The sequence below is a fragment of the Cydia amplana genome, chromosome 11, assembly GCF_948474715.1.
Source record: "Cydia amplana chromosome 11, ilCydAmpl1.1, whole genome shotgun sequence".
In the NCBI taxonomy this organism is placed as follows: domain Eukaryota; kingdom Metazoa; phylum Arthropoda; class Insecta; order Lepidoptera; family Tortricidae; genus Cydia; species Cydia amplana.
Window position 1 is genome coordinate 297,272 of NC_086079.1, and position 15,594 is coordinate 312,865.

The 15,594-nt window shown below is 39.3% G+C and overlaps 1 protein-coding gene across 1 annotated transcript; it reads left to right on the plus strand.

The window, feature by feature from the left end:
• Positions 1 to 208: 208 nt before the first annotated feature.
• LOC134651990 (ER membrane protein complex subunit 8/9 homolog) lies at positions 209 to 11,634 on the plus strand. The gene is made up of 4 exons (XM_063507140.1): positions 209 to 505; positions 1,815 to 1,964; positions 5,404 to 5,509; positions 11,415 to 11,634. Exons 1-4 carry the CDS (start codon positions 293 to 295, stop codon positions 11,594 to 11,596), a joined length of 651 nt encoding a protein of 216 aa, XP_063363210.1. The 5' UTR covers positions 209 to 292; the 3' UTR covers positions 11,597 to 11,634.
• Positions 11,635 to 15,594: the final 3,960 nt, after the last annotated feature.

A 15,594-nucleotide genomic window follows, 5' to 3' on the forward strand; every position in this document is an offset into this window, starting at 1 on the left:
TTTCTTTTTACGTGCTTTCCTATCTCTCTTTATTTACCACAAAGTGGGGAAACTGGCAATTGTTTGCAACATTCGTGCTATTTAAGTTAAATGTAAAACTGCTTAAAATTCTAATATCACCTGCTGATTATCTAACAATCTAACATGACAGTGATGACAGTATAATTTGACATCTTCGGATTCTTCGGTTTTATAGTCTGTGGTTCATTAAAAATCCGGATCGGATATCTTGATAAAAATACGATAAATATAATATTTGATCACATAAATATATATTATTTTATTCTCAAACATGGGCGAAGTGTCATTAGAAACCACAGCTTACGCTAAGATCATACTACACGCAGCCAAATACCCGCATTGTGCAGTAAACGGGGTGCTTCTGGCAGACGCCACAAAAATTCGAGATGGGGCCAAAAACCAGGACCTGGATATTGTGGACACCGTGCCCCTGTTCCATCATAGCCATTATTTGTCACCTATGGCAGAAATCGCCCTCACACAGGTATTTTGACTATTTTGACGATTTAACATTCTCTGTAATACCATGGTTTACTTTTAGGTTTAAGAGTTATATTTTCTTCCTGTTTTTTACTGCGAGGAACATCAGATTGATACATAACATAGTAAATGCCATTACTAGTGCTATATGATCATGGGAGCCTCATATAGTAGGGGGGTCACATTTCCTGTCATGAAGGGTCATCACATCAATTGAGCTTGTCACTATAATTTCTAGGTTAATATTGATTGATTGAAGCAGTATAATAGTAAACTTATTTATTTAACTGTTCTTTGTTCACATTCCTTTACCTAGTTAGAAACTTGTGGAGAAGTATAATAGCTTTTAGTGTTTTTAACCTTTTGGCCGCCGGACCTAGTCCGCAAAGACGCTCACTCACACGCCAGAGCAAATTTTAAGTAAACAACGAATAAAAAGTTTAGGGATTGCAAATAGTGATATCGATATTTACAATTTATGGTAAAAATCTTCTCAATTTGGCTTTGTTCTTATCCAACTTAAATTTATTTCGAAAATGCCAAAAATTAACATATTTTTAACACACGACAATGTTAAAAATAAAGGTCTTTATCATTAAAAACAACCACTAAACAATATCGATTCATGACGTAATATCACCGCACTAGGCTGTACAAGAAGTCGTTTATACAAGACAACGGCCCGCATGGACTGTCCGCAGTGCAGACCGACAAGGACTGTTTCCGCGCGGATTAAGTAATAATAGTCTCTAGGTCAACGGCGTAAGCGCTTGTCGGTACGTAAACTTTATAAGCGTAACGTTAGAGCCGCGCATCGTGTGTCGATAATATAAATGTAAGTACCGGAACTGCATTGGGGAAAATTTGCACGTGGGTTAATTGAATTGTCAATGAGTGAAGAACAATAATATTGGAAAAGGGTGGGGATCGGAAATGTTTGGCAATGCATGTTTCACATTAGACATGTTCCTTAGATGAGCTTCTCAGTTCCCGTATTACATCCTCCCTACCATGTCAATTTTTCGTCAATTTCAAATATATAACATTCTCATAGTTAGGCGACACTGACTATATAGTCCTAGCGTCTGCCTGTACCATTCTTGTGCGAAGCGGTCACTGCAGGGTATCACTCCCCACTACACTATCATCTTAAGGTTTCATTCACTCGGAGTTGGTTGTTATTACAAAGTAATAACATAATTTAATTGATTATTTCATTTATTTATTTCCCTATAAAGCAGCAGCTTATCATAAGCAATTAATTAAGAAAAACACAACAAGCTATTTAGTTTTTTTTTTTATATATATTTCAGATAGAAACAGTAGCACAGGCCAATAACCGCATCATCGCTGGCTATTACGCGGCGTGTGAAAACTTCCACGACAACTCGGTGGACAAGTGCCCGGGACAGAAGATTGCTGAAAAGATAGTAGAGCACTTCCCATCTGCTGTGTTTGTGGTGGTATGTTGCTTAATGTCCGTTACTTTAGGATATTTACTGCTTCAAGTATGCCCCAAGGGCCACAGATTGGCAGTGTTATTGTAATAATTTGATAGCCAATTAAGCCAGAGGGAACATCCCACTATACAAATACAATACAAATACAAATAATTTATTGAGAAAAGTATAGTACAGTGGTTGCTCTTAAAGACTAAGAATTTATAAAGACAAGTGATTTACAAATGCCTGAACTAGGATTCCCTGTGTTTCAGGCAGCGAAGGACAATATTAACTATTTATTAATTATTCACTTAATTATAAACTATAAGTAGTACACAATATAAGTCTTATTACCTAAACAAAAAAGTAGGTTCTTAAGTATTAAATATCAGAATACAGTAGGCAGTAGGTAATCATTTTACGACTATTAGTAAGTTCTCTGTATCATCGTACGTCATTTTTTGAAAGGCGCGTCGTAGAGTATTCTTGCAACAAGCATATAGTCCGTCAACCAAATCTTGTCAGTAGCAATGTAAAGCAAACTAAAGTAGGGCAACACTCAAAGAGCAGTATTGCGCTAAGAAAAGCAGCAATGTACATCGAACCAAAATATTTTTTTTCCGCTGAGCGCGCCCTGCGTACTTCAATTCAAATTGTCGCTCGCGGTTTATTGAAAAAATTTGAAACATGGACGGACAATTTAAATTTGAAGATATCAAAAACAACTCCCTATCGTAGTGCTTATATTCTCTTTGTTCCCTATCTATGTCTTCTAAGTTTACTAAAATAAAATCATATCAAAATGCAGATAATAAGATAGTGCATATATTTGTTATTTACAATATAATATGCCACTTGTTAATGTAAATTAGTGTACTCTTCTGGATGAATATGACATACCTGTGTAATTTTTTTGATTGGTATATATTGTACAATATACATATTAAAAATAAAACAACTGATATTTGGGTGTTTATTTAATTTAAAGGTAAATAAGATAAGGGTCACTTTAGCTTACACTATAATTCAGGTCATTAATTGAAAAAAAAAATATAATAAAAAAGTTACCAATGTTACTCTGTAGTAATCTATTGCATCTTAAGCATAAAACAGATTTAAGTTACTACTAATAGTGCTTCATATGCACGCTGAATAAATTATTTTCTTTTATTGAACAAACAGGTATGTACAGCGACTTAAAACTTCTTTTAAAGTAATTGAACAAACAGGTATGTACAGCGACTTAAAACTTCTTTTAAATAGATACATCCCTACTTCAGCAAGTATAAACTAGGATTTCCCATAGGTACATATGTGCAGTAACTGAGTGCATGAATCAAATCAGCCTACATAATCTATTTTCTTGATGATTAACATAATGACAACTTTTACAAGAATAATCTGTTCCATTGCTCTCAATATTTTTGTTACATTTTTAAATAATAAGTTTATTTTTCGACTTGGTTGCGTTGTACACGTACATAAACCGCCATAGGTAAGTATTGTCTGAAGAGATACTACCTACTACGAACGCCTTATATTGGGCAAGATTTAATCCTGCAACAAACATGTATGGATTAGCTAGATATTGCGAAAGAACGGCGATATAATCAAGGCTCTTAATACTGTTTAAAAGGTTTACCTTTGTAAATAGTCACAACTGATTGCTGAAAATATTAGACATGTGGGCCTATGGACGGTTTCCAGGACACAATTTATGGTCTTGCTGGATAGATTTAGGCATACGTTTTAATTTTATTTATGCCTTTTAACCCTAAAACAAAAAAACTGGACATAATCTTAAAAGTTCGAAAGAGTTCTTCCAGTACTTGTCATAACCTCAATTTTTAGTAATGTTTACCATCAACGAGCATGATTGTACATTGTAGGCCCCTTAGCTTTGCTTATTCTTATTTAATGTATTGGTATTTAATGGTGACAGCAGAAATATCTCTTGAAACAGAAACGATTCAGAATGAAAACCAAATGAAAACAAATAAGGTGACGGCTGTCATTCACTATCCACATTCCACAGATGAAACACAGATGACACGCGTTTTGGAATTATTTGAACACAGTGTTGCTAACCCGCGATTTTTCAAATTTGCCGCCTTTTACTACTGACAAGATTTGGTTGACGGACTTTAGCTAAGTGGGTATAAGTCTAGTGTTGCATTTAACCTGTTGTACAAAAATGGGCCCAAAAAGACAAAGAATCTAGATGAAAATACGTATTTTCTTTGTACGGTTTGCATGCATATAATATCTTTGCGCCTTTTATTTCTATAATCAGTGTTGAAAGGAGTTCTGGCGTGCTGCTTTAGTACTGTGCTTAATATATATAATTGACGAACAGTTAGTACTTCACATGATTTATAAAGGAGGTCAGTAGGGTATAGGAATGGGCGGGAAGTGGCTACCTTTAATAAGGCTCTTTGAGCTCTTTCTAGGGTTAGTAGTGTAGTTTTAGCTGTGCCACCCCAAGACGAGATGCAGTAAGTTAGTATCGATTGACAAAGCGCAAAGTATACTTGTTTGATTAAATTTGAATCAGCGATTGAACGAAGTTTTTTAAATATAAACATTAACTTTCGAACTCTATTGCACAATGCTTCAATGTGATATTTAAAAGAGAGGGTTTCGTCTATCATGACTCCCAAATACTTGATTTTGTCAGTAATAGCTAGAGATTGACATGAGCAGAGATTATTCGAGTTTTCCTTACAGTTATGTGCGTAAAGTTTGAGGTTATGTGCGACCGGATCTGTTTTCCGCATGGAAAATCTTATAAAATTCGTTTTGTCGGAGTTCAGTGTTAGTAGATGCAGTTTTAGCCAGTTAGTTACAGCATCAAATCCGCGTTGAGCGTACTCGTAGGCCTCGTTTGTTGACTTTGCGGAAAAAACTATGATTTTGAACTATTGCAAAGTGATAGAGTTAAATTTAGCATAATTTCTGACACCCATCTGCCTGATAAAGGGTTAACCATATTGTTTTTATAAATGGCTTTGACTCCTAGCTAATTTAAGCCAGGTGGATTTTTGAAGGTTTGTTTGCAACACATTGTCTGACCAATCTGTTACTTTAGTACAAAAGCAGGACAACCAACAGTTTATTTAGTATCTGGCTTATAAAAAACTGACCTTTTCATTATGAAGAGTTTTAATATGATAAAGGTAAGATAAGGGTTGAGTGGAGGAAGGGAGGGGAGGCCTTTGCCCAGCAGTGGGACACTAAACCAGGCTAACAAAAAAAAAAGGTAAGATGCTACTATGGCAACATAATGTTTAATTTATCCTAAGTTATCTACTTATTTGATTACCTGTAGACCTTGGCACATATAGGTCTCAATTTTCTCAGTGAAGTAAAGAACTATGCATATTCGTAATAATTAAGTTTTTGCTCCCAGTTTCACATGTATCGTTTTGACGGGACACAGCTTAGAATAAAACGTTTTCAGGTGGACAACAGGAAAATGGTGCAGCACTTGGACACACCGGCCATCAAGCTTCACAAGTACGTGGAGGGAAAGTGGAAACTCAAGGACGCCACCAAAGTGCTGTTCCGTAAGTATTCATCTGCCGGTTGTGTATTTTGTGCAATAAAGTTTACATAATAACTTTTCATGTAACTTTTTTTTTTTTTTTTTTTATTCTATACTAAAATCTTATAATAAATCAAACAGAAAAGTGCCGTGAAACCCTATCGGGTTTGTACCGACACGACATTCGTGGATACATTTTACGTTAAGCATTGTTGTGATACATGGGATAATCGATATTTATATAAAATTACAAGTGAGATTACTTAAATTCTACAAGAGATAAATTAGCGGGTATAACTAAATAGCTCCCACTCGAGTACACAATCGGCCGTGCATTCCTTATCGCTGTGCGGTTTACGTGTCAAGAAAGTCTTAAGCGGCTCAGGTTTTCCTTAAGGCGTATGCCATTAATTGAGTACCGAGTTTGAGTATGCACCGGGTGGGGCGTGCAGCGGTTACAGGATGATCTAATTTATTCAGTTAAAAACTTCGGGTAAGAGTATTTCAATTATTGATGGATATATTAATTATGTAGTTATTATAAAGCTTTTTTATTATTATAACGTTTTAACATTGATTATTTACCTATATTTATTACATTGATATGGAGAACAGATTGAGAAATATATGTGGAGCGGCTAATAGATGACGAAGGACCAGCGGAAGGAAGCGCAGCCCGAAGATAAGATGGGGCTATGGCTATGTATGAATAAATTATGGGATTAATGGGCCGACCTTACCTGCATGTAATTTTCATTGGTTTCGGCGGCCGCCAGAAATGTGGTTCGTTATTCCTTCTTCCTTCTCCGTTCTCTTTTAACCTCTATATTATTCACACGCGAAACGTATTTTCATAATAGTTTATATTGATTGATGTATTTTTGCTCAATGACAGCAATGTCAATATTTTAATTGTTTACTTTTTATTTGCGGTTTGATAGGTCGGCAGAAAAGGCGGGTGATGTGAAAAATGAGGTCGAATATATTTATGAAAGAAAGAGTGAGCGATATGGATGAATGTGAATGATAATGAATGAAAAGGGGCGCGAACATTCCCCCCCGGCTTTAAAGGGTTCCTTTAAAGGAAACAAAACTAAATAAAGTAAGAGATAACCCTTCTCATCTAACTAAACGAACATTCACAACAATAGCGAAATAACAAACTAAAGAAAAGTATTATCCTAACGAATTATACTATGTACATATTATTGGTTAGGCAGTGGGCACAATCGCACGACAGGGCGTACAAAACTTCCCTTATTTGTCCTGACAGTGACAACGCGGGTTGAGCCGTCCTTTGAAGGATGTACTGCCTCTACAACGCCTAAAGGCCACGAAAATGGCGGCGCATTATCTACCTTTATAACAACCACAGTGCCAATTACGATAGGAACTGATGACGTGGTCCATTTAGCTCGAGACTGCAACTGATGCAGATACTCTGCACGCCATCGCTGCCAGAAAGACTGCACTATCTTATCCAGGAGGGCATGTCGGTCACGTAAATTTCCTGACTCCACCAATGGAATAGGTAAAGACAACAGCGGAGCAGTGTTGAGAAAATGAGCCGGGGTGAGAGCTGACGGTTCAGCGGGATCACTGCTCAGGGCTGTCAGTGGTCGTGAATTTACCAGAGCCTCTATCTGCGCAAGCGTGGTCAGAAGTTCCTCATATGACAATATTTGCGTACCGATTACCTTAAAAAGGTGATTTTTGACTATTTTCACCATACTTTCCCATGCGCCTCCAAAGTGTGGAGAAGCGGGAGGAATAAACTTCCAATCAATACGGTTCTCCGCGAGCTCCATCTCAAGATGTGGACGTTGCTCGTCCAAAAACTTGTAGAGGTCTCGCATATAAGAATTGGCGCCAGTAAAATTAGTCCCATTATCCGAATATATGCATTGAACGGGGCCACGCCGCGCCAAGAAGCGCTTTAAAGCAGCCAAGAAGTTAGCGGTACTCAATTCCGTCGCTATCTCGATAGGAAGGCAGCGCGTCGTGAGGCAAGTGAAAATGCATAACCAAGCCTTGCGACTCTTGACTCCTCTGCCACGAGTAGGTGTGTATTGCAAAGGACCTGCATAATCACACCCCGTATGCGTAAAAGGTTTATCTACCTGATTCACGCGACAGCTCGGCAAGTCTGCCATGAGTGGGAAAGACGATTGTGGATTCGCTCTGAAACACGTGTTGCATTTGGAAACGCGGTCACGAATGACACGACGAGCCGACAGTATCCAATACTGAAGCCTAAGTATAGACATCAATGACTCAGGACCAGCATGCAAATGCTTTCTGTGGAAGTAATCAACAATCATATTAACTACATGATCACGTCGCGGAAGCACAATTGGGTGTTTCTGCGAATATTCTAAGTCAGCATTTGATAGTCGGCCTCCAACACGAATCAGACCGTCTTTATCTATGAACGGTTTTAGCTTTTGTAAGGCCGGTGAGCAATACTTCTTGCTCTTAATTTTGTCAATATCGTCACTAAAGTGTTGACTTTGTAACGATGAAAGAATTTTACCTTCAGCGAACTCTAAGTCAGATCGAGTAAGTGCCGTAGAGCGCGGTTTCGGTTTAAGAATGCGATACACGTATACGATGATGCGCAATAATCGAGACCACGACGATATCCGCTGAGCGAGCGAATAAAGTGGCGACTCTGACACATCCGTAGTTGTAGCGTGTGTAAGAGGTTTAAGCTCTGGCACTTCACCGATGGACTCTCGATCGAGCTCCCTTAAAGGCCACTCTGATGGATGCTTGGAAGCCCAAGCTGGTCCCGTGAACCACAAAGGATGATCCACTAGCTTAGCAGGCGTCAGTCCACGGGACAGGCAATCCGCGGGATTTTCCAAGCCCGCCACATGATAGAAGCAGCTGGCCGGAATAGCTTCGATAATCTTAACTACCCGGTTGGCAACAAACGTTTGCCAGCGGTGTGGTGATGACTGAATCCAGCAGAGGGCAACCTTCGAATCAGTAAACGCGTAGATCTCGTTAATGTTATAACGGGATTCGAAGTTATCTTGCACCTTCCGCATGAGCTTTGCCAGGAGGACCGCAGCACACAGTTCTAACCTCGCGACGGAGACTGTTTTAAGGGGACAGACCTTCGACTTGGAACACACCAGCCGGACAGTCACTTCGTCTCCCTTTAGAACCTGAAGATATACTACACCTCCATATGCACGCTCAGATGCATCACCGAAGCCTAAAAGGTTTATAGTACAACCCTGTACTACTCCAAGATGGCGCGGTATGTGGATTTCATTGAGTTTAGGCAACTCCGAACGGAATCGTTCCCATAAATCCACAATATGGGGTGGGGGAGTCTCATCCCAGTCGCATTTGATCAACCAAAGCTCCTGGATGAGGAGTTTTGCATATAAGACCACTGGAGCTACTAAGCCCACATTATCCCATAGACGTGCCACTGCGGACAAGATCGTCCTTTTAGTGCACGTTGAGTCTGGTTCTTTCACTTTGAAATGGAAGTAATCCCCAGATTTATTCCAACATAAGCCAAGAACCTTTTGCGAGACCCCTGGGTCAATTTCAATGTCTACGGAAGCCCGATGCGAAGCAGGTATTTCACGTAGCACGGCGTCTGAATTGCAGGTCCATTTCACAAGATCAAATTGACCGCATTTGAATAGATCAATCAGCTCCTTAGCCGCGGCAATAGCAACAAACTCATCCTGCTGTTGCGAGTCATCTGACATAATGCTAAAGCATACGTCATCCATGTAAGTACAGGAGGACGCAATCGCTGCAGCCTTGGGAAACTTATGCCCGTCGTCTGCAATCAGCTGACGGACGACGCGGAGCGCGTGATAGGGACTCGACTTCATGCCAAAACACACACGATTAAACTCGTATGTAGTAATGGGATCTGCCGGGCGGAATCTATATAAGATTCGCTGAAACTGGCGGTCCGCTTCGCGAACGCCAATCTGTAGAAACATTTGACGGCAATCGGCCGAAAGCGCTATTTTGGATAAGCTAAAGTTTAGAAGGATTGAAAACAAATCCCCCTTTAGGTTGGGCCCTGAGTGCAAAACATCATTCAACGACAGGCCTGTACTTGTCTTGCTACTCGAGTCCAGGACCATGTACACTTTGGTCGTTTTGTCCTCGCGCACGATAGCATGGTGAGGAACTATGTATGCGATGGCTGGTGAGGCGTTCATGGAGTTAGTTACCTCCGATATGTAACCCTTACTGACGTATTCACGAATAATATCGTCATAGGCGGCACGCAACATACTCGATAACTCTAGCTTCCTTTCGAGGCAAAGAAAGCGCCTCTTAGCAGCAGAATGCGACTCTCCAAGCTTGAACACATCATCTCGGAAAGGCAATGCGACAGTATATCTACCACTAGTGTCGCGCGTGGTGGTAGTGCGAAAGTAATCCTCGCATTCAAGGTCATCTTGACTTTGAGCGGGCGGAGCGGATACTTCCTCAAGCTCCCAGAACCTGTGAAAAATGAAACGAAACCAATGAAAATTACATGCAGGTAAGGTCGGCCCATTAATCCCATAATTTATTCATACATAGCCATAGCCCCATCTTATCTTCGGGCTGCGCTTCCTTCCGCTGGTCCTTCGTCATCTATTAGCCGCTCCAATATGAATAGGTATATATATATATATATATATATATATATATATATATATATATATATATATATATATACATATATATATATATATATACACATATATATATATATATATATATACATACATACATATGTATGTATGCTTTATGTAGATAAGTTTATGTTGAGACTCCATCAAGATAGTACTTATTTAGTAAATTCTTTTTATTTTTCTCGTTTAGTGTTTTTTAAATTTATGGGTAGTTCGTTAAATAATCTTGGTGCTATATATGCTATTGTTCTTTCTCCGTATTTATTGTTACTGTTGATAGTTGTGACTTTCTTTTTATATAAATAATAAGTATGTACAAATTGGTACAACACACAGTGGTTGACATTCACAGATGTACATAATAATATAGCTGGCGAAGTATACATTAGCATTACAAATATTAGCACACCAAAGTACGTTACTGTAGAAATATTTAGCCACCTTGGCCATCACTATCTATTTGATCAAGACAGGAAGGCGTGGAAGGATCTTGTGGTCCTAAGCACCTCTGGGATGCCCTAGCACAAACAACAACAACATTTATTTGATGATGACTGTACTATATCTAGATGGGAACAAGTATTATCTGTTATATTACCAATACAGGTGTTAACTAACTACATAAATTATATTACAATGTGAAAAGGACATAATGTTATAGGGTTATAGCAACTTTATTGGACTGCCATCAGGCATTTCAGTGTATCTTCATTTTTATTCTCCTTGACTGCCCCCTTCTAGAGACTCCATACGTCCTGGAGCTAGATATCATTATATTTCCTTGTGCATAGTAGGTATAGTCCGTAGATTTGAAGCTGGCCCCGAACGGCTAATCTTTTGTCTATTGTGTTAAATAAAACCGCAAGGGTCGTGTAATTCTAATTGGCACCTGAGTGCGGGCTAGTCCAACGCTCAACACACAAGTGTAGGTGCGCTGTCCGATAACGCGCCTTTGTTACGCATCTCGAATCTCGATGACACATTTTAGACTGGTTCTGTAGCGTTCGACTCGCCGGCACTCAGTAACTTACCTTCTTGTGTGGTCCCTGCCACAAGAAATTGCAAATTATTTTTCCATTTGTTCATTTTGAATCTTATTGCAATTTCCATAGGAGTTGTAATTCAATAACCAGTTACAAGTGATTGAACCATTTTTTATGCAGGGAGTGGCACGTGCCGATTTACTTAACAATAGACAAAGGATAAGCCGTTCGGGGCCAGCTTCAAATCTACGGACTATATCTCACTACCCCCTTCCAGAAACCCCGTACGTCCTGGAGACTGTCTCGCAGCTCCTGCAGAGCGACGTGCAGCGCGCGCTCGTCGACTTCGACAACCACCTGGACGACTTGACGCAGGACTGGACGAACCTCGGCATCGAGAAGCTGGTCGCCAGCATCGACGCGACCAACGACGACTGTAAGGACAAGGACTATCGGTAGAAACGGACACCTTAGCATGTTGATACTATCGTAGTGTGTCAGAGACGTCAGAGCACAGACAAGACATCCTCTAGACTGAGCATAGTAGCGCTACCCTCTCTGCTACAAATATACGGTAGTTTTACTCCATTTTCAAGTCAAAGTGTCTTTATGTGACGTTCGTGTCTTTGAACGGACCAATCACGGCACGGGACTCGCTCACCTCGTCCCCCGCACCCCAGTATTTTTTTTGTCGTCGTCTCCCAGTATGGCTCACCATTTGAGCCGTGGGAGGTTTTGAAATTCGTGGGAAATCTGGAAAATTTATTTACGGCTCATACACAAAACAGATACAGTACAGAAATCAATCTACATACAAAGTGCGCTCGAGCAACGCACACATAGACACTGCTCACAGACACGATATCTCGGACCGGTTGGGACCAGTGCGAGCGCGAGTGCCATCCGCTTGAGACACGCGTCTGTCAACTTTTTTGTGCAATAATGGAGAAACAAAAAAAAAAGTTATTATAACTGTTCAGTGGACGGTTGTTTAAATTCAACATTAAATGGTGAATTGTCGTTTTTTAAGCTACCAGTGGTTTCAGAGAGGTAAGTAGGTATCTGCTTGTATTTAGATGGTTCGTTTTAACGTTAAACAGAACAGTTAGGTAGGTAGGTAAGCACCCCGCCCCGGCCACTACTAGATACGAGTGCCACTACCACGATAGTTTTTTGTGCATAAATCATAGTTGACAACCCTAGAGCGACCGCCGAGCGTAGGTATGAAAAGTGAAGTACATACATGTGATTGACTTCTGTACTGTATCTATTTTGTGGCTCATATTTGAGCCCTTGGGATAGGACAGGTTAAACTCCGTCTAGAGGATTCCTAGTCTATGCGTCAGAGTTACGAGAGTTTCGTACTTGAGCCGATTTCAAGTGATAAGTAAATGTAAGGTCAACCGAGGTAAATGCGTCTATTAAGGATTTCTTCTAAACGGAACGTTTTAGAACTATTGCAACCCTCTCTGTTTGATGTGTGGTCGCTGAACTTTTAATGCAGACGGCTATAACATTTATAATATGTTGCGTTTCGAAGAAATCCTGACCTTATCTACCAACGAAATTCTGACTTTGCATCGGTTAGGAATACTTAGGTTTTCTTATTAAGTATACATTTTGAAGTTAAAAATTATTAATTTCTCTGTATACTACATTTTTTGGAACCCTATGACAGTAGGTAAAGCTTGATTTAATAATACCAAGTGGTACAGTCGGCATCAGATATATCGGAGCGGCCAAGGTGCTCACAAATATTTAGATATTTACACGCCTACTATTGTCATTTTCAAGGAGTGCGTGTTCAGATATATTTGAGCACCTCGGCCGCTCCGATATATCTCGATGGCGATGATACATATTCCGAAAAACACTGTTAATAATTGTATTTACATATTAATTTCATTCCAATGAACCCATTATACATTTTTATACTATTAAATTTCATATAGTATAAAAATAATCATATATTTAAGGAGCTACCTAAATTAAATAATAAAAAAATATGTATAAGAATAGTTTTTTCGGGTATTTGGTTGTTTATGTTATATTAGGTTATTTATGTAAATCATAGAAAATATAATTAAATGCATTTTTGTTTGCATGAGTAAATATGGTATGTATTGATTAAAAAAGTTATTAAAGTGATGTTCCACCAATTTGTTGCATTCACTATACCTATAAGTACCACCTGTTCAGAAACTTCAGAAAGGATTAATATAATGATGCCCAGAAACCAAACCTTTTGTATTGTAGAGTTTAAGTCAGTACCAGTGGGGAGACACTCCTGACTTCGGGCAAACTCGGCTCCGTTCGACTCTGCATTGCTCCGAGCAATTATTAGGGTTGGCGCAACTTGACGTCCCTGTGATAATGACTTGAATTTTGACAACCCTAAATAGCCGAAAGGGATAGTGCCATATAGATAGAAAGAGATATCATGATTCGACCCTAAATCGCTGTCAAACTTCGGTTTTGTAGGAAGTGTCCTTTTTGTACGGTAGTACTATTACTTATTCTGTGTCAATACTTACTTTACTCTTTGCTTCAAGTTGGTCACTGGTCTCCTGTTGGCGAGTTTGCAATGAGCGCCATCTAGCGACGACTGTTACTAATATAATTTCGCTAAGCGCTAACCATTCCTAAGCAGGGATGTTGCGAATATCCGCAACCGCGGAACTTCCGCATTATTTTCAACATATGCATCCGCATAAAATCGATGCGGAGTTTAATGCGGATGTGCAACAGGTCGGTACAGGAACGTCTTAGCATCGGCGTAAGTGCCAGACTGCTAGGTAATTTAGTCATTAGCCAAAAAAACCTATTAGAAATGAGCAGTCAAGCGCGAGTGGTACTTAACGTACTTACGGAACCCTTGGAACGCGAGTCCGACTCGTACTTGGCCGGTGTTTTGAAATAAAAATGACTAAAATGTAATATTTGACGTATTTTATGAACCTATCTTGACATCCGCATCCGCGGATGTGAGCCTTTAAAAATCCGCATCCGCAACATACCTGTTCCTAAAGCTTTGGATTCCTCCGAAAACGGTGCCGTCATATTACGGCCGCTATATAGCGTTGACTGACGTCACTAGAACGTTGTCTATGTAAACAAGATGGCGCGGTTTCCTAGACGGCGTTACGTTACGTTGATTGTCAACGTAACGTAAGATGACGGCCGTCATGACCTTGTCGATAGTTTCGTGAACGTTTTATTAGATAGCGGTGACGCCATTTTGAATAAATGACACGAGATTTGAATAAATGATTCCGTACTACGATTATTTTCCTCTTCTGATGATATTTCATCCTCCAAGTAAACTATAGATGATCAAGCAAATCTTGTCAGTAGGAAAAGTCGCGAAATTCAAATTTTCTATGGGACGTTATCCCATCGCGCCTACATTTTTCAAATTTGCCGCTTTGACCTTGGTGGATGACGGTGTGTTATGACGCCGTGGTACTTGCCACATGTCGCCACCGTAAAGACGGCCGTCTTTTGCTGCCGCTATATGACGGCCGTCATATGACGGCACCGTTTTCGGAGGAATCCAAAGCTTAAGCATCAAGATAGGATTTATTAGCGAGTGTATTGTAAAAATTTGTAATTTTAAATAAATAAAAATAATGTACATGGTTTGGAGCTATGTTCCTTTTAACAACAGACTAATGACGAAATTAAAGTGAGCATTTCAGAGAGAGATGTTAGCGCCTGACTACATTTAATAGCTCGTATCTTAACCACATACGATTCCTCTTCAGCATTTCAAAATTGATTAATTATTTAATCAATTTTGGAGTCATGTCCACATTATTGCTAGCAATGACGCAAATTTGTCCGATCTCTGGTTATTATTGTTTGCATTGTTAAAATGTAAATACGCGATAATTCGAATGTTGTGGATGTAAGTATGTTATCGATTCAAAACCCTTGATTTAATAGAATCTTCAATTTGACGAACTCGAGTGTACCGTGCCGACAGGACCGATATCATGTTTGACAGGTAAGTTGGTACGAGCAGTTTGTATGGGAAAACAAAATTGTTTGTTTTTACTATCTTTCTCTGAATTTTTCAATATTTTCTCACCGTTCAAACCTTCCGTTAACTTCTACAAATAATTCAACACCAAAATTAACCAAATCGGTCCAGCCGTTTTCGAGTTTTACCCAGACTAACAACAGCTTTACATTTTTATATATATATATATATATATAGAAGATAGAAGAAGATTATCATACAATATTAATCTATTAGAACTAATGGTGAGTCTATGGTTAGCAATAGTTATTTGTACAACAAGAGATCAAAGTTTGATATTTCTTCGAGTGCTTATTTTGAGTCCCGTGCAAGCGAAAGATTCTATAGTACGTAGTAGTTCTCGCTACGCTCGTGAATCTAATTTAGAATCTTGAGCGTAGTAAGGGACTCAAAAGCGCACGAGATGTAAATAACT

Excerpts from the sequence above, each read along its gene's own strand:
- LOC134651990 (XM_063507140.1), top strand. The coding sequence starts at position 293 with ATGGGCGAAGTGTCATTAGAAACCACAGCTTACGCTAAGATCATACTA. Across the intron at positions 506-1,814 it reads CAGAAATCGCCCTCACACAG|ATAGAAACAGTAGCACAGGC; the intron begins GTATTTTGACTA and ends TATATATTTCAG. Across the intron at positions 1,965-5,403 it reads CATCTGCTGTGTTTGTGGTG|GTGGACAACAGGAAAATGGT; the intron begins GTATGTTGCTTA and ends AAACGTTTTCAG.